Here is a 26134-nt window from a genome sequence, read left to right as displayed (position 1 = left end):
GAAAAAAACAGAAAAAGGTTGATGAAGGTTTCTGGTTCCCAGAATGCTTTGCAGTAGGTTGTTATTTTATAGTTTTATTCTGTAAAGACAAAGACTTGTTAATGTTTAATGTTCATTTAATTTTGAACAAACTGTTGCCAGTAAATAACATAAATTAAAAATCTACAGTAAGTTACTGGCAACCAGCTGCAGAACTACAGCAAATTTTTTACAGTGTACATATCTGATTCATAATGATCAAGGTTATCCATCAAAGCTGGATGTCAGAGACAAACAGTTTAAAAATAATGGTTGTTGCAATAGTGACATCTAGTGGAGAACCAAAGACAGAGAACAGGCACAAACGTTCTCAAATTTATCTTTTAAAAAATTAAAGTTGTTTTCAAATCTTATCCAGCTTAACAACAATTTTATACAGCTTGCTATAAAGTCAAATATTGAGAAATTGACAAGACATGTTTGGAAGACATGAAAATGCAAAATGAAAATGGTACATTTTGAATGAAGTATTGGATTAAACGGCTGCAACAGCTTCACACACAAATCTTTTCTCTTCAAAACAGTAAGCATCTGTCCAGAAATCTGTCTCTCCGTCTGGATGTCCCAGACTAGCACAGTCTTCACCATCCGGATGAACTTTAGTCCAATTATCAGGCTCACTTATTTTATCATTTCGTTTCATCCAGAATCTGCAGAAATAAAAATACAAAAAGCTTCTAAGTAAGTAGTGACCTTGTGTTGTAGTGATGTTGTATTGTCAAAATGAATGAAGATCTTACTCTACTGAATTGTTAAGTGGCAGGTTATTCACCCAAACCCAGTGCCCCTCAGTGTCCAAATCATTCAGACCAATCCAGCTGGTTACTTTAACATTAGAGCTAACAAAATCCTGATGGTGCGGGAGGGAAAAAAATGCTATAAAAAATTCAGCCATGACATACTATGTAGTTTTAAAATAAGCCTGAAGGTCATGATTAGCTGGATCAGGTGCATTTAATTAGGGTTAAATCTAAACTCTGCAGGGCTATGGCCCTCCAGAAACTGAGTTGACACCCCTTACGCAATCTGCAGAGTTCATCAGATTATTCATTAACATTTTGATTACTAAAATGTCATCAGTGGACTTAAAATGTCATAATATAGGCATAGAGAACATATAATTATGATTTGTTTCAACATAAACAATATTTAAATCTAGAATATGAAATTGTTCTTAGAAGTATGTGTCAGGTGTTTTAACTGGTGAACACACCTGCTCTGCTTTGCTGTTTATGATCACTAGATGTCCTCCTAGACTCACACAGTGATCTCGACTGTGTGTCCAATTCATCTTGACTGTAGAAAAGAAGTAACACTTTCCTCCAGAATGAATCCAATGGACAGCACAAAGTGCACAACCTGTGCTGTCTTTAGTAAAAGAGGTAGAGATGATTCAATTATTTATTTCAGATTCATTTTCTCTTTATATTAGAATAATTGTGTTTATATTTAAGGTCTTTTAACTTTGCACAAGACTCACAATTAAATTAAATTAAAAAGACTTACAATTTAATCTGTTCAGCTTTCTAAGTGTCTCCTCATGCTGGTTGCGGAGTGAATCAAACCGCTCTTTGTAATCTGCATTAAAGGCAAAAAAAAAGGTAGAAGAAAAAAAGAAATGCAATCAAGATGAAATTATCAATTTTTCAGACCATGATGCTCTGAATCTAAACTAACTTTTATCTCTGCTGTAAGTTTGTCAAGCTCTTTTGCCATGACTGGTACAGAAAGAGTAACAACGAAAATGTGTTAAAAAAACAAAACAAAAAAAAAAACAGCCAAAGTCACTCATGTTGCTGTAGGCCTACTAGATCATGAAATTATTTTACTCACTTGTGCCATTAGATGTCTGGGCAGACAGTTGCGTTGAAGCACTGACATCTGATTAAAAACAGAACATAAGCAGTAGCTGTTATGTCACATTATATATATATTATATAATACATTTGAGTTATACTCACACAGTATCCCCAGAATACAGAGACCTCCAAGAGCAAAAAGCAGACAGACAGCAAAAGCAATCAGAAGAACTTTAGTCCATTTAGGGAGATAAACATCTCTCTCTTGTTCTTGCTCTTCCGTGGCATTACCTGTGGTAAAAAAATTAAAGAGATGAAGGAAATTCTTGAATCCAGGGGCTGCGGGGGGGAAAAATCAGGTTCGTGGATACTGATCTGTCATTTCTCTAAATCTGAGATGCGCAGGTCAGAAAGCAGCTTTAACGCTCAACGACTCAAACAATATACATATAGCCGATGAGCCAATCAGAAGTAGGGAAGGGGCAGGCCTTGTGTCTTTGACAAATAGATTGATACAGGTTAAGGCAATGCTTCATGCACGAAAGTGTTTTTAGCTCCCATACTGAAAAATTGTCTCATACTGGCAACTCAAACCGTAAGTCATGGCTATGTTTATGAAGCCAGGGGAGGACATTAAATATATGGATAAAGGCATATACACAGGCTCGCAAAATCGCTAGCCCGACGTCCCGGAGCTATTGTGGTTTCCAGTCGGGCTACCAACATGTTTGACCGGCTGCCCGACGGGCTATCCTGAAGTAGAGGGCTCCTGCAGGTCCTTAAAAACTCCTCAGTTTAGTTGTATCAAATTTAAGGCCATAAAAAGTTGCAAATATTTTAAATAGTAAAAGAAGAGGATTAATTATTTTAAGAGGTCTTACAGTTGGGGACGGAAAGACGAGAATCGCGATAGAGCTGGATTAAACTTTAAGAATCGGTTTCTTTCGGACACGTCCGATTCCAGAATCGATGAGCTGATACTGTGCGCATGCGTGTAATTTTTCAAGCGGATGAAATGAAGCACGTTAGTCAAGTTGGTCTATTTTGTTAAACATTTTGTTACAAGTTTACTTAAGGATTCTGTTAGGTTATTGGTTAAAAGGGTTTTTATAATCTTGGTCAGGGAAGTGGTACCATAATAAATGAGATGTTTGATTAAGAGAAAACGTGATGAATTATGAAATAGCTGCACTGTAATAAAAGATAATGATGACATGCACAAATTGCGTTTGTATTAAATAAACAATGTTTTAATGAAACAATATACAACTATATATATATTAGTATTTAGTATAATTTGAACCATGTTCAAACAAAAATTATTATAATAAAAAATAATTATTTAACTTTTAAACATGGTGGTATAATGATAAAAATGACCTAATCAAACTACAGCACGAGCAAACCAAGCGGCACGTTTCAGTCACTCTCTGAGTTCTCGAATCTCATTCTCGAGTCAAGAATCGGTTGCAGCGGTTGTCGGATCACCAGTACATTGAAAGAGAACCGGTTTCTTTCGGATCACCAGTACACTGAACGATTCTTTCGGACGCGTCCGATTCGAGAATCGATGAGCTGATACTGTGCTCATGCGTGACTCGTGCAGCTGCCAAACATAAACAAGCTCCTGCTATGACTGACTCCATCTGAACCGAAGTAGTTCTTTTTTACCACTGTCTTCGTGCTAATGCTATGAGCGTGGATAACTGAGGACTTGAATGAGGGGATCTGGTGAAACGTACGTTTATAACAAATAAATCTTTATGGATTGTGCATGTGTAAGCTGATCGTATTTCTGATTAGAATTAATATATCTTAGGCTATAATTTATTAAATCAAGACTTGTAAAACTTACTCATATGATCACTGCATGTAACTGTATATGGGTGCTTAGATGCAAAACTTTATTGTCAAAAACTTGTCAGACCAAAATTATGTTTAAGTTATTAGCTACTGACTTAATTTGAATGTTGGCTTGAGTCCCGGCCCGGCGGGACGATAGTAATTACGTTAATGACGTCATACCGTTATAGCGTAAAAGAACTGGTGAACCGGTTTTTTGAACCGGTTCTTTGAAACAAACTGTCCGAAAGAACCGGTTCGCGGAAAAGAACCGAACTTCCCATCACTATTTCAGCCGTTACTAGGGAAACCTTAATATTTCAGCGCTCCTAAAGCGCCCCCTCGTGACTGAGAATTAATTTGCACGTCCAACTTTTCAGCTGTTTTTGGTCAGATTATTGCAAATCTCGACCAAAGTTTTTTATGCAGCAAACACAGAGTTGTAAATATAAAAGAAGTTACTGTGCTTTCTAAAAATCTAAACAATTAGGACTTTGTTTTAAATAAATGTAATGCGTTATATACTTGATTTATTCCTTTTAATGGGATAAAGGCTGAAATGCGGCCCGGACATAGGCACGGGCAAGGTGGGGCAATGCCCCCCTAAATGCTGTGACTGCCCCCCCAAACGTGAAGGCATGCAAAATTCCGAATTTCATAAAAAATAAGTAAAATGGTCAGAGCACTCTTTGCTCACTTTCAAACTAGCTACTGATTGGTAGATGCATAGGGAGCAGTGATGCGGGGGGCAATGTATAAACAACCCGAACCCGACCGACGTTTTCAACTAACCTGCCCGCAACTTCGACCGCAAAAAAAAAAGTAAATATTGTACCCGACCCGCTTCCTGACCAGCATGTTTAATATTTGCGACTGACACCAGCGATATGCGGCTATGTGGTGGAGATGCATTCACTGTCAAACATCATTCGGCATTATTGTTCTTGTTGTGATTTATTTTGTCTTTCCTTTATATAGATTTAAATAGTTTGGTTTTCGAAGTACCGTATATGTCAGTGATTCTTCGATGTTAAATATGATCAAGAATTAAATTAATTTCGATCTACAGTGTAATAAAAGTTAAGAAAAAGATTAGCCTATAGCCCTAAATATATATAGACTACAAGCTAATTCTTTTTTCTTAACTTTTAACTTATACTAAAAAATTATCAAGAATATAAAATCAATTTATAGGCTAGGTTAAGGAATTTTCTTATACAAACATAACGAATGCACTTCAAAACGAAGTTTTCATATATAAATTCAGGAATCACGAATATGACAAAATAATATTATTTTATATATATTAATAGTTGTATCAAATGAATAAGGAAATTATAGTGCTTTGAATTTATTAAGTAATGTTTAATTTCGTTCGTTTCTCTTTCTGGAAATGTAAAGAAAAAATACCGTTTTCACTTGGAATTTATTGAATTTATTGCTTGAATAAACGTTTAAAAATAGTGCTAGAAATTTTATAATTAAGGAAATTAAACAGACCTAGGCATTTGAAAAGACATAGTGAAATAATTCCAAAAAGAAAGAGAAGCATTGGACATAATCAAAATATTCAAGACATTTATTAGGAATACCATTTTCTTAACATTTAAGATGCTGCATGTGTTTATCCAGTCTAATTGAAGTGTGCGTCTCTCCCCCGACTTTCCCAACAAAAATCCCACCCCCTCTCAGAAAATACATAAAGCTGATATTACTGAGCTATATGCGTTTAAAAGTAGCCTATTAAAATGGTACAATGGCATTGCTCAGTTCAACGTTTTGGTAAATCGGGCATTTTGTCCCGCATCAGCATTTATTCAACAGTTAATAACTAACATTCAAAAGGTAAATATTATTCAGCCAATAAAGTGTAGGTCTAGTATTTCATAGAAAATTGTCTACTACTATATAAATTACAAAGGTTTAATTGGCATCTTTATTTCAAACGACCCGACTGACCGCGACCCGAATATCATAAATATTTTTGGATGACACCCGCTCATTTTGGATCAACCCGCGCATCACTGGTAGGGAGGGAGTGGCTACTCGCTTCACTCGCTTGCTCGTCTCACTCGCTCACAGTCACGGCACGGCAGAGCTCAAAACTCAGACATCGTTCTAAGTAACTTTTCTTTCCCTGCTGAAATGCCAATGTATACGATTTTTTGTGTGTGTGAAAAACCTGTATCTGCACTGTAAATCATGTAATTTTATGGCTTAATAATACTGTATATCATCCAACCCCACTCATACTGTTCATTTTACTTGTGCAACTCTTAAAAAGGTTCATAAATTGCCTTACATTGATATTTAAAAATTCTGCAGATACACTTTAAATAGTGAAATAAAATTCATTCCTTGATATTTGTTGATATTTATGTATTGAAAATATTTTTGATTGACATTTAGACTCCTATCTAATTTTCTAAAAAAAAAAAAAAAAAAAAAAAATTTGGGATAGTTAAAATGATTTTCGGGCTATACCAAAATCTGAAGAGTACCTGCCTGAAGGGCTACCAGAAATTTAGAAATTTTGTGAACCTTGTTGACCTGTCATTTAGCAGCATGCAAGCTATCTTCTTAAACATGGCATCTCGCATATTTTGCACCATTTGCATGTTTTGGACCAAAAACTATGTTCAGAAATAAATAAATAAAGGGAAGGAGAAATGTTTTTTGTTAATCCCATACTGTCTTTTACAGTACATTTTATTCAGTTGAATGGTGCATATTTAGCAATTAAATTTGTTAAAGAAAAATGAATGTGTGTCCTTTTTATGTTCTTTAGTTAATCAATTCCTGTGTACTTTGGAGTACTATTATTGCCACTTACTGACGTGTCTTGGTATGGCTGTAGCATCTGTAGCATTTACTTCCAGTGATTGTACTAAGATGGGCTAATAATGTCAATCTAGGCACTGAACATATTGAGAAGAAAATGCTGTGTTTTCTTGAATAATACTGGGGGCATAATGCAAATATGAAAATATCTAAAAAGAGCCACTTGACAATAATGATGTTCAGGGTTAGGCTGTTTATATATTTGGGCCCAGGAGCCAACATGTTATGTGTTAAAAGTGCATTGCATACATAGTACCCCCACCCACTCACCTCGGGGGCAAGGAAAAAAATTTCAGGCTCAGGAATTTTTTCCACTATCAGGCCTGTGAATCAGTGCAGAGTTTTTTTTGTCAAGAACTATTCATGAATTTACTTTTCCACAACAGTTTGTGTCCTGAGTACACAGTTTAAATTTTCACTTAAAATCTAGCTTTATCAAAAATGTGACTCTTGTCTTGTCTTGTTTGCCAGTGTGAATTTATTACGTTCATTGTTTATTTAAAAATATATGAATAGCATAAATTTTAGTTTTAAAGCAAAACTGCCAGGAAAATCATTTGTATGATTAGATATCTGTCTGAAAAAACCTCAAATAGCAACTAAGATAAAGATCTTGTGATGGCTGCACCTGTTTTATAACTTTTTTTTTTTTTTACATGACAAACGTTAGAGAAATATCTGTTGATTTGCAGTTTGAGAATATGCAGACTTATGGTCTGCCCACAGGAAGTCAAGTGGTAAACTTCATACCAGTTCACACATGACTGCCGCATTGGCAAATATCTTTTTTTAAATTCTGCTTTTGACAAAAGTTTTTATTCAAAACAACATAAGAGCTAGATACATTTAATTGTTTTACTTGTTTGCATTTACTTACTGGATAGTAACATATGTTATGCATCAACCAATGTGTTAAGGAAATAAACAGAAACAGTTATCATAGCACAAAATACTAAATCAACTATTCTATTTAAAATTGTTTTAACAATTCAGTTGAATAAGTAAATAAGACAAAGCAGAATCCTAGTTAAAGAGATTTATCAGTAAGGTATTTATTGTTGCTAAATTTACACACACACACACACACACACACACACACACACACACACACACACACACACACACACACACATACATATCGTCTTATTTTAAATACACACACACACACACACACACACACACATACACACACATATATATTCATTATTACTCAATTTAAGCTTGTAAAGTTTTAAATTTGAACTTATAAGTATATTGTACTTGGAATTGTTTGTTATTTTTACAATAATTGTTTAAGTATTAAAGCCATGACCCTGTTGTTCCTATAATGCACTTGGGCATGAATAAATAATAAGGATACTTTTTTTTTTGCTGTTTTTTTTTTTTTTTAGATGTATTTACACTGTTTTATGGTTGCTTTTGTTGTTAGGTCAAGTAACTTGCTGTTTTGTAACATCTACTGTTGAGTATGAACTGACCCATTTCTCCAACGCTCTAATTTAATCTTTTTACTTTAAAATAAAAACAATATTTTGCACTTGACAAATCTTAAAACATTGTTTCCACAAGTCCCTCATTTACAAATATAGACACACAAATATTCAACATTATACAATGGCACAAATTGCTACCGTGCAGAGATACAGTTCATGAAATCTGCTGACATGAGATTTTGTCACAAAATAAAAAATTAAGGTGCAAACCCCCAAAATGCAATAGTCACTTTAGACAAAAGCATCTGCCAAATGTGTAATTGTTGGATGAACATAAGAGAACAGTTACTACAGTGCTAAATATTTAGAGAATAGAAATTGCATACTGATAATATCCCAGCCTTACCTTTGTATCGAGCATGTTTTTCAGCTGAAGCAGCTGCTGAAAATGTGAAACCAGAATTTTCGTAGTCTGAATCCATTTCATGAGCCTGACAGAAGATGCACCCACTGAGACCTGAGTGCGGCTTGAGATTGTTCAGAATAAGGAAGTCACATAAAGTGTAATTCTTATTAATACAGACAGGAAATAATTATGTTATGTTGATAGTCTATGAAAATAAGTTTGTGTTCTGCAAGAGGGAAGAATAAGGATGGAGGCAAAAGCATCCCAAAAGAGATAAACTCTTAAAACCTAATTTAGGTTTTTAGCCTAATATCAGGCAGCATTGCATGTCACATTATGGACAGGACAATCTCTTATTGCACTTAAATATGGACAGGAACACAAATACAGAACAGGCAAAAATTACATAATTATACACAAAATAATTAGCCTGGAAAAATCCAGACCCTAATCTATTAAGATTATGGGTCTGGCCTCAAGCAATGAAAAGGGCCTAACTCGAGGGGCGGCACCAAGCATGCATTTGAAATTCTCACTGCACGCAATTGGATAACTCCAGACCAATCACAACAATACATGGTGTGACGTATCCAGAGCGACGGTGAACATATAAGAGTGGATTTCAATGTTATAACATAAACAATGTGACAAGATTAATAACTATTAATTACAACAGCCGAATCAATCTCATTAAAACAATTAGGTCCGATCAAACTATTCATTAACTATCAACTAATATGTGGATAGACGCTAGCACTAGCGTTTCATTCAGCAGCGAGACATATCGTCCTGTTCAAGTTAGGCTACTGTATTACTATTGAATAGTTCGGTTTTTCGTTACAGTAAGTTTACCAAGTGACTCTTACCATTTGTAAATGAGATGGACCTCATCCACCACAATCCCGATCAGGTTGTCCCGGTAGACCTTGTTCGATAACATTTATCACCACTTCTTTTTTAACAGCCAGGACTCGAGACTGCCGAATGCTATCTGGCATTGCCCGCTTCGGATCTGTTCCTCTTCGTGCATAACTACCAGCGGAGCTAACTGATAGATTAAACTCTTGCCGTATCCAGTCGGCAAAACAGCAGAAACGTCCTTCTTGCATAGGAACGATTCGAGCGCGGCTTTCTGTTCCTCTTTTGTAGCGGCCACAGCCGTTTCAAACAACTGATTTTCATCTGTAGAATAGATCTCCTTTCAATGTTTACCAAATGATTCCGTACCTCGCAGCGCTGTCGTCATCAGCTTAGCTAGCCTCTGGCCCGCCTACATCAGATACACCGATTTGATTGGTTCCCACAATTGCTTACGTATTGCAGTAACATGCATCATTGCTTGAGGCCAGAGTGTCTTGCAGAGACAATTCAAATTGTGCTCTCGCGAGATCTCTGGATTTCCAGGGTACAAAATAATTGTATAATTACAAAAATTGCACAACAGGATCAGTGATTAAATTTCATCCAGTTTTTCACAAAAGCGTACTTTATTGCTTAAGGAGAGTTAAAATAGCTTTAGCGCACATTACATTTACATTATGCATTATAGCAAGGGTTTTCAAACTAGGGTCCATGACACTAAACATTTGATTCATTTCGGGACTTTGTAGTGTGTTCGCTAATCAGTTGATTCATTTTGGGACTTCGGTGCGCATTCGTGAATCACTTGATTCAGTTTGGGCCTTTGTAGTGTATTCGCGAATCATTTGATTCAAATGGGGATTAGGGTTGGGTCGATAGACGATGCCATCGTCCATCGCCGATGGCCGATAGACATCGTGATGCTGAGCCGGCATCGTGATCCTCCGCCCCACCCCGCCCCGCCCCCGCTGCAGCAGCAAATCATTTGATTCATTTTGGGACTTTATAGTGTGTTTGCGAATCATTTGATTCAATTCGGGACTACGGTGCTCGTTCGCGAATGATTTGATTCAGTTCAGGACTTTGTAGTGTGTTCGCAAATGATTTGATTCATTTCGGGACTTTATAGTGTGTTTGCGAATCATTTGATTCAATTTGGGACTTTGTAGTGTGTTTGCAAATGATTTGATTCAATTCGGGACTACGGTGCGTGTTGCAAAACATTTGATTCAGTTCTTATTCTGACGGCACCCATTCACTGCAAAGGATCCATTGGTGAGCAAGTGATGTAATGCTGAATTTCTCCAAATCTGTTCTGAAGTAGAAACTAACTCATTTACATCTTGGATAACGAAGGACTGATATAAATTGATAGATTTAGTAAAAAACAAATGTGTTGATACTTGCATACTTAAAGTTTAAGTATATGTGGCAATTGTTCAGTTCAGTTGATTCATTTTCTTTCTCTCAGCAATTACTGATAAATAATTATTTGTGACTAATTAGATTAATTAATGAGCAAATGTAATTATTAAAAAAAATATAAAAAAATATAAATTCCTACTCAATGTGTCATATAATGACATTGTAAATGCAACCCATCCACTATCTGGTAAGAACATGACTAAACATGAATTACAATAATTTTAACATACAATGTTTATTGAAATACTTTTTTTTTTTGGAGATTTGTAACATTTAATAAAAAAAAACTCCCACAAAAATATTAATTGTATTTAAATTCTTATCACTAATTTTATTTGCACTCAATGTTGTGCATTCAGCTAATATATATCACAGCTAATGGCTCTATAAAAAAAAAGAACGAATAATGAATAAACTTTTTTGGGGGAAAACACAATTTTGCCACGTCAATATACTTCCTCAGATTTGATGGTGAAGTTTTAAAGCCAGCCATTTACCTCATAAAAGTCGTAACTAAAGTAGCAATGTGTGTGCTTGATGCATGAAAACACTGATCATTGATTGTCACATCAGGCATGCACGTTTGAGCTTCTGTTTACCATATTTAATGTGGATTAAAAAAAATTTTTTAATGTAATGTACTTTTCAAGAAATTTGTAAGGAGTAAAAAGTACTGTTTTTTTTTTTTTTTACTTCAGGAATGTAATCAAGTAAAAGTACAAGTAGTCAAGTTTAATTTGTACTTGAGTAAAGTACAAATCCCCCAAAATAATACTTAAGTACAGTAATGAAGTAAAATTACTTAAGTATTTTATATTAATAAATGTACGATACAAATTAAAATCATTCTCTTTTTTTGTCTTGATGGAAAAAAGCAATAAATAAATATTGTTTTATACACACACACACACACACACACACACACACACACACACACACACACACACACACACAAATGTATTCACATTAAAATCAATGTTCACTTTATTCCTGTGATTTTAAAGCTGAAATTGTGAAATTTAAAGCAAAAATGTAACATTATAAAAGTCGTTATCATCAATTTTCATTATTAAAAAAAAAAAAAAAAGACTCCAAGCTTTTGAATGGTATAGTGTATAATGTTTCAAAGCTTATATTTCTGATAAATGCTGACCTTTGGATCTTTCTATACATAAAAGAATCCTGACAAAAATTACTCAACTGTTATAAATATTGATGATAATAATAAAAATTAAATTAGTATATTAGAATGACTTCTGAAGGATCATGTAACACAGAAGACTGTAATGATGCTGAAAATTTAGTTTGGTCACAGAAATTGCATTTTAAAATATATTCAAAAACACATTTCACATTATTAATGCTTTTACTGTATGTTGGAGTCAGTTTGAAGAAAATAAATGGCAAATCATCCCAAAAAACATCATTTCCCATTTTCAGATACTCATAAAATTTTTTCCTTTTTATAGGTTTGCTCATTTTCTCGATTGATTCCTGTTCACAGTCACCCTGACTATACTGTATTTATTTTCAAGTAATTTCACTGTATAGTTTTGGAGAAAATTAAAGGCAAATTCACCCGAAGCACAAGTGCATCCTTGCACTTTTACATTATGTCCCATTTTCAAACACTCATAAAAATATTTTCTTTATATGTTTGCTCATTTTCTCAATTGACTCCTTTTCATAGTCACCCTGACTATTACTGTATTTACTTTCAAGTGATTTTACTTTTATAGTTTTGGAGAAAATAAATGACAGATCAGCCAAAAAAAAAAACAAGTGCATTTACACCATATACACGATCTTCCTATTACAATTATTCTTATTCTTAGATTTGCATGATGATATGATTAATGGATGGTTCATTTTAACAGCTGATCTTCACATTGCTGCACACTTACATGGGCTTAATCACTCATGCTTTTAAGCCAAATCCATGCTGAAAAAAAAATAACGTTTACTGACATCTGGATGTGACCATATATGTATAAACTTGCAGTATCTGAGGTGATTGAGATGACTGTGCGGCCGCAGTCATCAAAATATATTTAAAAGGAAGCTGGCGCCACGGTCCTCACCACATAACTCAGGTTCAGATTTTAGAAAATGCAATGTTTATATCATTATTGATTTATCTCATCCACCCGCGACCCACCCACAAGTAATTAGAATGCATTTTTTTTATTACCAGACCCGTGGATATAACCACCCTCCGTGCATCACTGTCTCCGAGAGAGGCGGAGTAATCGCAAAGCTGCATTAGAGCCGCCGCCTTCTCCACCCCACACACAGAGTGGAATTCTCCGACTCCAATGCAGGAAAAATAAAACAGAACTTATAACACTGGCTATTATGTTAGCAAGCAAGCTGCTGATCGTTTTCGACTACAGTCCTTAAACGTAACTGCAAGTATGCAAACCTTTAACCAGCCGTCGCATTATGACAGTTCCCGACGGTTCTATGCTTTTCTTTCAGTAAGTGAAAGCAACACTTCCTAGTTTACTAGTAATATATAGTAAATATATGGCCATGGGACTTTGAAATTTCAGAATTTAAGCCATACATTTAACTCTCAGAACTGTTATCGAATCTTACAAAAGTTTTGGCTTGTGGTCCTTCACAGCAGCGCGTTATACCTCACCGATAACAAGGGGCTGCACGCAGACGTGCCTGACTTTAAATCGGCGCTACTAAACACGGATATCGGCCGATGCCGATATATTAAAAAATGGCAAATATCGGCCTCTATAGTGCTGTAACGTTCGCCCCTGTATATACAATCCAAAGAAGTGATACTCCAATAAAAGTGGTGCTGGAATGGCAAGTCCTTAAAAGAAACTCCTCAATCCAACATTTTGGTCCATGACCCCGATTGTTAAGCTGTGTCTCATTTAGAAGGATGCGCCCTCCGGAGGTCGCATTCGAAGGCTGCATACGTCATCGAGGCTGTCTCATTTCAAAAAAGCAAGTAGGACACTTCAAATGCGACCTTCGAATGCGACCTTCTTTCACAGGAATTCGAAGGATGCATGAGATGTATCCTTTGCTACTACATATAACCCACAATTCTTTGCGTCGCTGTAAACAACTGTCGTTAATTTGAAAAATGCCGGCACCGGCAGATGTACACACAAGCTAAGATGTGGTATTTATAATTTGAATAGGTAAAAACGGATAAGGTTGTTCTTTATATCCTCCTATTTTTTTTCTCTTACAGATATGCTGCAGCTCTTGAAACAATGAATAAAATAAAACAAGTAAAAGCTTCTTTTTTTTTTTCAAATTACTTTACAAATTTAAAAATAATTTTCCTTCATTTAAGTAGTGTGAGAGTGCAACGATGCTCTAAATTTGTTTGCATAGTAACGTGATAAATCCTGTTTCATTTTCCAACTGTCCTTTTTTTTCTTTCCTCCCGTCCTATGGAGGCTGTCTCGTTTTTGTTCTAAGTTGAGGACACTTCGTATACACGTCCTACAGAGGATGCAACCTCCGAGGATTCGACCTCCGGAGGGCGCAGCCTTCCAAATGAGACACAGCTTTAGTCATGCTGCATCCTTTATACGGTTTAGTTCCTGATTCCAGTCATGTGACTGATCACATGGCAGACAGACCCAGACTCACTTAAAGACATACACACATTAAAGGTGCCAGAATGGAAAACTGTGTTTACCTTGGCATAGTTAAATAATAACAGTTCAGTACATGGACATGACATACCATGAGTCTCAAACACCATCGTTTCCTCCTCCTTATATAAATCTAGTGTTTGCAAAAGACCAACGAAAAATAGGTCAATTCCAACTTAACACCGGCTGTTACGCAACAGTCCCGGGATCGTTAATAGTTACGCCTCCACACAGAGCACATGCAATCACAGTAATGAGAGTAAAATGTCGGTGATTCAAAACGGCAAATTCAACAAACCACATATTAAAAGCGGCTAGAGCTCCTAATTAAATATTTTTGTCAATGTGCCAGCTATAGAGATGAGCAGCTCTGTGAAACAGCCAATCAGAGCAGAGCTCATTAATATTCATGAAGCTTTGTAAATGGCCCTGTAAAACCATTTCTGGACATTTTTTGCCCTTTCCTATGCCATATACCTTCTATGTAGATATCAGAGAACAATTTATAATATTCTCTCAATGCATTCTATGGCACCTTTAAAATGGATAAGAGGAATAAAATGGCTAAGACAACATGAAAACCTATTAAAACTCAAATCATGTACAATTTAGACCTATAATTCGTTCCCTTTTATTAAGTAAATTGAGTGCACGATATGCTAATTAGTTCTTTGATTTGATTTAACTAAATCCTGGTCCCGATTTAGTAATGTCATGCACAATTTAGTAACATGAGAAATGTTACTTGTTCGGACGATTTATTTTCCCCCCTGCATGTCATGTGCGGGGCACCGTATGCTTTAAGCAGGGCTTAAAAAAAAAGTGGTTCACTCTGAGCTGAATCTGCATTTTACCATTTCTGTTCATGCTTTTCTCTGCCGTTCAGTGTTTTCTTTAGGCCACTCAAAAAGAAAAAACGAGTCTTGATCTGGTAACGTACCTTGCGCTTAGTCATAGCCAATACAGCCTCATCTTTTCTAGATTGTAACCAAATGTTTTAAACGAAATAAAAAACTTTAAACGCTTTAAAGACATTAAAGTATTTTTTCAAGATATTTAAAATGTTTGCTATATAGTTAAAAACATGATAATCATCTGGTTTTAGCCAGGTTTCTGTCAAACAGAGCACATCTAGGTTATGATCACCAATCATATAATTTATTAAAAATGATTTTGTATAAAGAGACCTGATATACAATAAGCCAAGCTTCATCATTTGTTTCTCTGTATCATAATATGATTTGCATGAGCCTGGGTTGCAACAAGCATACTGGAGGAATCAGCAAAGCTAAGCTGGTAAAAATGCGAAATTATCACATTATACGTGATTAAATTCTGTTCAGTTTCTCACACAAACCTACTATATCTGCTTTACAACAATTAAAACACACATTCTTTACATTTTTCATTTAGGCATAGCAGTTTTACAATTCTTACACAATCATGTTCAACCACAAGGTTGCCATCTGACCACAACGCAACTTTACATAGGACACATTCAAATACATCTGTCAGTTTGTTTCACTGAAAGAGAAATGCAGCATTTTTACAACAAAAACACAAGTAAGCAAATCTAAAAGAGCCCTCCTTCGAGTTTTCTGTGCATATGCAAATTCAGTATAGACCTTATTAATTAGTACCACTGATAGAATAAATTTTTCTTTTCACAAATAAACTTTTTCTTTTTTTTACAAGAAGCATCAAACCAAGATTGAAAGTTGCCATTAGAATCTCCAAGACTGGCACAGTTCTCTCCAGACGGATCCTGGTTTCTCCAGTTATCAGGTTCTGTCGGCCCCTCACTGAACCACAACCTTTAAGACACAAACACTGGGTAAAGAACATGTTTTTATTCTTAAAATAAAAACATGTTACTTTTATCACACAGCTGAAGTTAAGTTGTTTTGAATGATCATGTTGAACAGTTCACAATCATTTGTCATTCAAACTACAGTGATTGACAGCTGTATTTATTCTATGGGGGTTTATGACAGATAGTTCTTACTGTACTCCAGTTTCATTGAGAGTTTGGTTATTCACCCAAACCCATTGTCCCTCGGTTTCCAGATCATTGAGACCAATCCAGTGTGTCTGTTTAATTTTAGAGACCAGAAAATCCTAAAAGAGAAACACACATTTTACAGTGAAACCCGAAATTATTCATACCACTGGCACATTCTGACTTAGAGTTACTTTTATTCAACCAGCATTTTTTTTTGACCAGAAATGACACAGGCTTCTCTCAAAAGATAATAAGACGATGTACAAGAGGCATAATTTTGGAAAAAAATATTTCTCTGCTTTAATTTACATTTGAACAAAAAGTGGCATGTGAAAAATTACTCATACCCTTTGCAAACTGTCACAGTCTATGGGAAAATCCAAAGTTCCATTCCAAATAGTCCAAGCTGTTCTAAAGCATCCTATTTACCCTGATTCGTTGAGAACAGCTGTTTTAATCAACTCAACAGGTGAAAAACAGAAGCTCTCTGCTGTTGGTTTGTGGACAGTCATGGCTAAGACAAAGGAGGACCTGCGGCTGCGCATTGTGGTTGCTCACAAGTCACAAAAGGGCAATGAGACCATATCTAAATATTTTGAAGTTCCAGTGGCTACAGTGCAAAGTATTATTTAAAAAAAATACAAGATGTTCCGCACTGTGAAAAATCTCAGAGGATGTGGTCGGAAGCCAAAAGTGACACCTGTGCTGGCCAGGAGGATAATGAGAGAGGTAAAAAAAAAGAATCCAAGCATCACCACCAAGGTCATCCTGATGAAACTGGGCTCTGCTGGTGGCAACATCTCAAGGCAGACAGTCCAACGGACACTGCACACCACTGGGTTCCACGGACGCAGACCAAGGAGGACACCACTACTCCAGATAAGGAACACAAAAGACTGCTTGGCCTTTGCAAATGCTCATCTGGACAAAGAAAAAGTCTTCTGTTTTATGGTCAGATGAAACAAAAATTGAATTGTTTGGCCACAATGATGTAGCCTTCATTTGGCGTAAAACAGGAGAAGTCTTGAACCCTAAGAACACCATCCTTACTGTCAAACATGGTGGTGGGAACCTAATGTTTTGGAGGGTTTTTCAGCTGGTGGACCAGGGAACCTAATCACAGTAAACGGCACCATGAAAAAACAGCAATACATCAAAATTCTCAACAACAACATCAGGCAGTCTGCTGAGAAACTTGGCCTTGGGCACCAGTGGACATTTCAGTATGACAGCAAAAGTGGTGAAGAAATGGTTAGCGGACAAAAACATTACTGTTTTGTCTTTTGTCAGACTTGAACCCAAGTGAGAATCTGTGGAGGGAGCTAAAGATCAGAGTGATGGCAAGGAGACCCTCCAACCTGAAAAAGTTAGAGCTCATTGCTAAAGATAAATGGGCAAAAATGCCAGTGGAGACATGCAAAAAGCTGGTCAGCAATTATAGGAAGCGTTTGATTGCTGTAATGGCCAATAGGCTATTTCTATTGATTATTGAGAAGGGTATGAATAAATTTGGACATGCCACTTTGTGTTCAAATGTAAATAAAAGATGAGTAATCCACAATGATGCTTCTTGTACATCTTCTGGAAGACGTCTGTGTCATTTCTAATCAAAAAAACAAAACAAAAACTTGATGGTTGAATAAAAGTAGGGGTATGAATAATTTCAGGCTTGACTGTATGTATCTTTTATCTCGTTACATACAATTCATACACCAAACTCAAGCCGGAACCACTTCATCTACAACTTCATTTACAACTGTTAACATAATTTCCTCAACAAAATAACAGTGCAGGAAACTGTGAGTGGCTTTGGTCATGATGTGTATTCAGCTTCTTTCTCTTGTGTTATTATTGTTTCAGTAGGTTTTGTGATTTTTTTTTTTTCCAATTCATACATATTTTGGATCTTTATACTGTTACTCTGCACTATAATTGATCTTACTTGCCTGTTCTGTTTGGTTGGTTATGGTGACCAGATCGGCTCCTTTTGAAACACAGACATCTCGACTGATTGACCAGTTTAGTTTATCTGAGCTGAATAAATACAGCTTTCCATGACAAGCTATCCAGCCATCCACAGAGAGATTACAAGACTGAGCTGTAAATAATGAATTAAAAATACAATTTGAAGCTAATCAAACTTTGGTTCCTTGTACTTTCCTTACACTTTAAAATCAGAACTTAGATTAAAAAAAAAAGAATCAGCCATTCAGACAATTGCACTCCAATGCACTATTTACTTTTTGTAAGGGAAAGAGTTATGTCAGACTGATTGTCCCTCTAATTTGTGTAAGTTTGGATACACCGTGTGATAGAATAAATGATTAATTAAAAAAAATAAAAAATGATAAACAAAAGCCAACTCACCAACACCAAGCGAAAGCGGTTCTTCAACTCTGGTGTAATTGGTTTTCAGTTCCTCTAGTTCTCTCAGCACTTGAAGAAAATGTGAAACCATAAGATGTGGTCAGTTTAGTGAACACTAGTGTGAATGAAACATGTTTGTGTTCTACAGTTTTTATTTTTTCTTACTTGTGGTGTTATTTTCTTGAGCTGATTTTAAATCGGCAAGTGTATTGACATCTAATTAAAGAGAAAATAAAAGCAGCAGCAAATATTAGAAATGACATCCTCATACCTGTTGCTTATTAAAAAAATGCAAGTCAAAATGGAGACATTGAAAGTAGTTTACAGAACTAAAAAATGGCACACTTAAGACTGAAATTTTTAACATCAGAAGTTGTGTCTCTTACCATTAGTTAATGCACTGTGCACTAACATGAACATTCTTATGAATTAACATTAACAAAGGTTAATAAATGCTTTCATTACTCAAGTTAGTATATTAAATAAGTGTTTTATATTGTATTAATACATTGTAATAAACTCACAACACCTTATGCACAGTTTAAAGGAATCGTTAAACAATTCTTGTTTAATATTCAGTTTAAGACTGCTTTGTCCATAATTAAAAAAACATCCATTCTATCGCTGAAAAGATGCTTCTGCTCTGCACTATATGAACCCTGAACAGAGTGCAACCTGAATGCACCCTGAACAGAGCACAGATCTTGTATCAGTTATACTCACAAAGCATCCCTAGAACACAGAGACCTCCGAGAGCCAAAACAAGACAGAAACTGAGAAGAGTCAGAAGAACTTTAGTCCACATAGGAGAAGCGACTTCTCGCTCTCGTTCTTGTTTTTGAAAGGAGAAACCTGGGGTCATAAATTGTGTTAAAGTGACAAATTATTCCAAACAAATAAGTTCTGAATTTTCATACGTATCGATTTTTAGAATTCAAATACAAAATTGTTACTTTTTCATTTGGTGTTTTGTTTTAGAATGCATGAAGATTCTTTCTGGTGTGAATAAATCTCCTCTTATATGATCTTGGTGTCATCTACACAGAACTGAGCAAAATATAAATGATAGAACCTATAACATCTTACCACTGTACATAGAGCATCTGACATCTAAAGCTGTAGGCGAAGGCATGTAATCAATATTTTCATAGATCGAATCCATTTTGTTGACCTGATAAAATATGTGTAGGTTGAGTGCTGGACAAAAAGAAGCCACCAGAAGTATTACTGTCCTTTAATATCATTCAAATTAAAGTTAATTAGCAGTGGTTAAAGATCAAATATGGTGACTGAATTCCAGCATGATTTAAGCAAGATAAATAATAATTATAATAATAATAATAAAACAGTCACTTGTCTTTTTGCATTTGAACTAATATTGTAAAATGGCTTTGTGTCAGTGATACAAAGTCATATGCAGTACATACTGATGTTGAGGATCCAGTGATGCTGTTGTCACTCTAACGTTCCACTGTGTCTGTGTGCATTTATGCTCATACTGAAAGATTCATACTGTAGAAATGTACAGGAAGTTACAAAACCTCAATGTCAGATCTAAGAAAGTGAGCCACAGGTCGATCTGTCTAGTGCTCACTGAGCACACTGTACAGTTCTGTGAAAAGTATGTACAATTCATGAAATGTTTGTCAAACCATAAACATTTGGTTATATTAATACTGGAACTTTGCTTGGTAAATTGGATTGGGTGAAATTTAGTTGTACTGAAAAATAAGTATGATAGTTCCTTATAATTGTCTCTTACATTCATTAGGATTTTTGCCTATGCACAACACTTTAAGAAAATGCTTTAACTCCACTCATATGTGTTTTTGGACATGTTGTCAGTCTAATGAACAACATATCATTCGTTTTAATTGGATCTTTTTGTTAAATCTGTGAATGGGTCCACACAACTAATAATCTGAATTGACACTGCGCTCCAACCCAAAGTTTACAGCACTGGCTCATTAAGTAGAGCTGGATGTCAGGAATCTTAAAAGCTGTTAAAATAAAGGTTGTTGCAATAGTGACGTCTAGTGGAGAACAGAGAGACACAATGACAGAGAACAGACATGAACATTTATCTTCTAAACAGTTTTATACTGATTGCTATAAAGTCACATATCGAGAAAGTGAAATGCATGTTTGGAAGAGTTGGAAATGCTTGTATGACAGAATAATAACTTTTGTGTGAAGTGTTTATAAGTATTGAATTAAATAGCTGCAACAGCTTCACACACAAATCGTTTCTCTTCAAAACAGTAAGCATCTGTCCAGAAATCCGTATTTCCGGTTGGATGTCCCAGACTAGCGCAGTCTTCACCATCCGGATGAACTTTAGTCCAGTTATCAGGCTCACTGATTTCATCATTTCGTTTCATCCAGAATCTGCAGAAAGAAAAAAACAAAATGCTTCTGTTTAAGTAGTGACCTGCTAATTATCTTAATTTTTTGGTAGTTTTAATGTTGTATTGTCAAGATTAATGAAGGTCTTACTCTAATGAATTAAGTGGCTGGTTGTTCACCCATAACCAGTGTCCCTCAGTGTCCAAATCATTAAGACCAATCCAGTGAGTTTCCTTAACTTTTGAGGTTACAAAATCCTGATGGAGAAAAAAAAAGTCTCTTTACATATAATGCACATGCAAGTTTCAAAATTAAGTCAAAATTTCAAGTCAAAATTAAAATCAAATTTGAGAGTAATTAATCCAGGCATGTTATTCTAAAGTATAGTTTTGTTTTTAAAGTAATTGTTAGTAATCTTTAGGCAAATAAATGATTTACTAACTTATTTACTTGCATGTTTTTAATTTTTATTATCCTTTTACGAAAATTAACCATGGTTTTATTTTAGTTCAAGTGTAGTTATTTTTTTATTATTATTGAATTGATATAATTGGCATAACAATTTTACTACAAATACTATGGTTAAACTATGGTTACTGAAAAAAAAAATGCTCTGGTTACTAATGTATCCTCGGTTCCCTGAGATAAGGAAATGAGCATTGCATATACACGCTTATGGGGAAACTCCTGTTTACTCCAATACTGAAGCCTGATTGGTTCACTTTGGTGTACCAAAGAAATGGCGCTTCAACCCGCCAAAAGGGAAAGAGCCAACTCAGAGCGTCATTTCATCCGAATCTTTCAACTGTTGGCATCAGCCATCGATTTGCGTGCAGATTTATAGCACGGCAGGTTACGCAGCGCTCATTCCTTTATCTCGGGGAAGTGAGGTTATGTAAGTAACCAAAGTGTTCCCTTTCAAAAAGTCTCTCCCATTGCATATATGCACTTTTGTGGGGAATGCATCCAGTAACGCTGTCTTATAAATAAAAGCTAAACTAAGCGGCTCTGCGAGCTCAGGCCCGGAATGCCTGTTATGAAGGACCCTAAAGAGTGAGCAAGAATTAAGGTCTAAAGCAACTTGCTGGGGGCTTTGTATAGGCGTTTTATAACATAGGCAACTAGACAGGATGCCTATGTTATAAAACTTTGCAAGTGATTTAACCAGACAGGATGCCTATGTTATAAAACCTTGCAAAGGTTGACAGCGATGACCAGCCAGCGGCTGCAAAGATGTCAGCAATAGAAATCCCACTTGACCATGCCCAAGAGGAGAAAATTCTTCTGATGAAGTGGGTACTTGCCCCAACAGGGTATTGCGAGCCTTCTGTGGCATAAGCCAGGAATTTTTCATCAACTATCTAGCAGGTTAGATGCTGCTTTATAACTGCCAGCCCTTCGGAGCAGCCTCCGAAGCATACAAAGAGCTGCTATAAGTGCCAAAATGGGCCAAATTGGACCGAGTAACCTTGTTGTATGGTTTTTACAATCCAGTTTGACACATCTGGGATGACTTTCCAAGTCTGGAGCCGAATGGCCAGAGGTTTTAGTTGTTTCAATTCTTAGGTAGCGACATGGGTGCAGGGAAATTTGCAATCGTGGTCGTTGGGAAAGGTGAAATGCTCTTTTGAGTATGTGTGTATACTATCACAGTGGTAATTTTGTTGTGTGCGCACTGATGGGTGGGTCCAGTTGGCACCGGATGGCTGCAGAGGAAGGTGTTTTGCGATCTTGGGCTCTTCTACGGTGAGCAGTTGAGCTTCGGCCTTGCTTCGGCTTCTTGCTTTGACTTCTTGCTCCAGAGTCCAGCGAATCTGATGAAACGGTGCTCTGAGCCGACTTATATAGCAGGCTACTTTCCTTTTGGCAGGTTGAGGCCAATTGTTTCATGCAGGTGCACAAAAATGAACAAATCAGTATTGGAGTAAACAGGAGTTTCCCCATAAGCATGTATACACAACGGTAGAGACAGTTCGAAAGGGAACCATGGTTAATTTGTGGTTACCATGGTTTAACTGCAATAACCACAGATTTTGGTTTTATTTGGAGTAAAACCATGGGTAATTTTATTAAGGGATGTAATGGATGGTGAAACTAAAAGAATTAATTGTCTCTTATGGCATTTTTTAGGGCTGTTCACTTGGAAAACGACAATAACAATAAATAATATTAATATAATCATATTATATAATAGTAATCTTCCACAACAACAGGTAATCATTCAGGTTGTTACAATCCATGTGGATTCTGAATGGCTGTCAGTTTTTTTATTGTTCATCATTTGGAAAAAAAACTGATCTGAAAATGACTGCATAAATGTCCACTCTGTCCACAACAGACACTACACAGCTACAAGTTCAAAAATCACAGCCAGTCCATGTTTGGGAGACCACGGTTTGGGTAAGTACATAATTCAGTTCATATATATTAAACCATTTAAAACTAGGGGTGGGCATAGATTAATTTTTTTAATCTAGATTAATCTAGATTAAATCTTGGAATTAATCTAGATTAATCTAGATTAAAATGGCTAATTTGAATTCTGCTGAAGGCATTCAGAATATGTGTGCTACCCAAATAATGACTAAAAGTAGGTCTTCGAGAACGGGCCAGGTGGCGCATTAGATCAGGCGCTCATCTCCTGTTTCCAAAATGCATCACAAACTGCTTGACAATTGCATTTACAACATAATTACCTATACAAACTTGTGTAACCATGTACTTCTGCGCAAAAGGCTGCACGACGTGCGTGTTGCCGTTAAATACACAGACGCACACGGGCGTGGATTTCTGCGTGCATAGTCTTCCATTAAACTGCGTTGCTTTTAGAAGCGTCAATTCAGTTGTTGCATATAGTTTAATGTCTTTATTTCGGGATTATCAAAGTAAATTATAACTCACATGCCCCAGTAAAAAGGGTCTAGCAACGCACCTGCCCTGAAGCGGCTTCATAGCTGCATCCATGTTTGCACGTCTCAATTGATGTGGTAATTTCACAGAAATTGAAGACTCGTTCTCGCCCCCTACAGTGCAATTCGACTAGGTATACGTCATCCGCGCTAAAATATCAAGGTGAAAGTCATCATATCTTGCGTAGTTTAGACCCAGCTCCCAACCCAACTTTGAGAATAGATTAACGGCGATATTTTTTTTATCGCCCGATAAGAGTCTCACGTTAACGCAGCACGTTAACGCCGATAACGGCCCACCACTATTTAAAATATTATTAAATATACATAGACCTACTGAGTGACTGATACACTGGCTACGTTTACATGCAACCAAATAATTCGCTTGTAATTGGATTTACGGCTCAGTTGGACCTACTGTAAAAGCCTTCATGTAAACTCCGTAATCGATCTGACGTGTCTTATTTCATAAAAAAATTAATGTTTTGTTGTAAATTAATTAAATGAATCCATTAAATTTGACACTTTTTTTATGATAAATGTGAATTAAATAATACAAAATAAATAAAATGGAAAACACAGAATTTAAAGGAAAATAAAAATGAAAAGGCCCTAAATTAAAAGGTGGCTTAGAAGGCCTAATTTAATTTAATTTAATTTAATTTAATTTAATTTTTAAGTATACATTTAATTTTAATTTAATTTAATTCAATTAATAATTCAGTTATACATTCATTTTCAAGGTCTAACAAACACGTGGAAAACATTTCCTTCAATATTAATGGTAAATTAATATTTTGATAAATACTGATATAGTATGATATAGAAAAATTATTGTCATAATAATTCTGACCATATCGCAATAATTAAAAAAGCACAAACTTTATGGTCTCAGGGGGATGGTGTACCAGGAACAAGCAAGTGAACGAGCACCGATTTGCCTGTGATTTTCGGGCATTTGTCGGCGATTTCTCAAAAAACCTGTTGGCGAGTCAAAATCGGGGCTAAAATCATGCAGTCTGAACTCGGCATTAGCAGTGATGCCATGGGGGGATGACTGAGGAATTTTGTCATCTTGAAATGTATGCTTTTTGACTATAAATCTGAGCTGTGAGCTTGTCTCTTTATCTCTTTGCTCACAGCCTGACAAAATCCTGTTTGGTCTTTGATTTCAGTCTTTACAAGTTTATTTCTCTTCTTTGGCTCATGAAAATCCACAATGAAGCTTGTGACATGTAAATGCTTTGCATTGCGTCTGGTTAGGACACGGCAATAGCTGATCAGAATCCACCTGGCTGTAGTTATCATGTTACAGAACTAAAAGGAGAACACACCTGCTCAACTTTGCTGTTGATGATCACTAGATGTGCTCCTAGAGTTACACAGTGATCTCGACTCTGGGTCCAGTTCATCTTGACCATAGAGTAGTAGTAACACTTTCCCTCAGAATGAATCCAGTGGACGGCACAAAGTGCACAACCTGTACTTTCTATAGTAAAAGAGGTAGCAATAAATCAATATTTCACACTATTTCCCTCTTTATTTTCTGTTTATTTGTGAGTATTTAAAGTCTGTTAACTTTGCACAAGGTTCAATTCATAAGACTTACGATTAAATCTTTTCAGCTTTCTAAGTGTCTCCTCATGCTGGTCACGGAGCACGTCGAACTGTGCTTTGTAATCTGCATGACATGGTAAAAAAAAAAATAAGATGGGTTGACATTGATTCATTCTTCAGACCATGACTCTTGAAGTAAATCAATGTTTAGTTTATTGTACAGATGTTTTCAGACATTTTGTTTAAGCCTGTGTCATGAGTCTGAAAGAGAAATACAGTCTGCTGTAGTTAACCATAACCTCTGGTTTAAAGGAAGTTATGAAGAAAGGGAGACCACAAGGGTGGTTAATCAAAACTGGTTTGAGCTAAAAAACAAACATAACTCACTGTTGTTAATGCGGAGATGTTCTCTAACTCTGGTGTAGTTTGCTGTAAGTTCCTCAAGCTCTGTTGCCATGACTGATAGAAAAAAGAGAAAATGATAGAAGAAAAACAGCAGAGTTAACTATACCTTTAAGCTTGAACAGAAGGTGTAGTTTTTTAGTCACGCTGCTGCAACTTGCGAAGTCAGTGATAGACAGAAATCAAAAAATCCTATGTGATATGCTACATGTTTCAGGTTAGGAGAGCAGAAAAAATCAGGCAAATGGCTTTCTGTGCCCTCTGCCCATGCAT

The 26134-nt window shown here is 35.9% G+C and overlaps 2 protein-coding genes across 2 annotated transcripts in view; both read right to left on the bottom strand.

The window, feature by feature from the left end:
* Positions 1-514: 514 nt before the first annotated feature.
* LOC141289383 (uncharacterized) lies at positions 515-19809 on the bottom strand. The gene is made up of 10 exons (XM_073821489.1): positions 19734-19809; positions 18648-18716; positions 15985-16092; positions 2001-2129; positions 1873-1920; positions 1692-1757; positions 1546-1617; positions 1253-1407; positions 780-889; positions 515-689 (listed from the first exon to the last, which is right to left on the bottom strand). The coding sequence occupies exons 1-10, from the start codon at positions 19807-19809 to the stop codon at positions 515-517; spliced, it is 1008 nt and encodes a 335-aa protein (XP_073677590.1).
* Positions 19810-20860: 1051 nt separating this feature from the next.
* LOC141289382 (lectin BRA-3-like) overlaps positions 20861-26134 on the bottom strand; it is a 19493-nt gene continuing 14219 nt past the window's right edge. The window contains exons 6-7 of the mRNA XM_073821488.1: positions 21144-21250; positions 20861-21035 (exon numbers count right to left, since the gene is read on the bottom strand). Coding sequence (XP_073677589.1) covers positions 20861-21035; positions 21144-21250 — 282 coding nt within the window. The remainder of the gene's footprint in view (positions 21036-21143; positions 21251-26134) is intronic.

The sequence above is a fragment of the Garra rufa genome, chromosome 17 (assembly GCF_049309525.1).
Source record: "Garra rufa chromosome 17, GarRuf1.0, whole genome shotgun sequence".
In the NCBI taxonomy this organism is placed as follows: Eukaryota; Metazoa; Chordata; class Actinopteri; order Cypriniformes; family Cyprinidae; genus Garra; species Garra rufa.
This window is presented reverse-complemented; position numbering and strand designations above follow the sequence as displayed.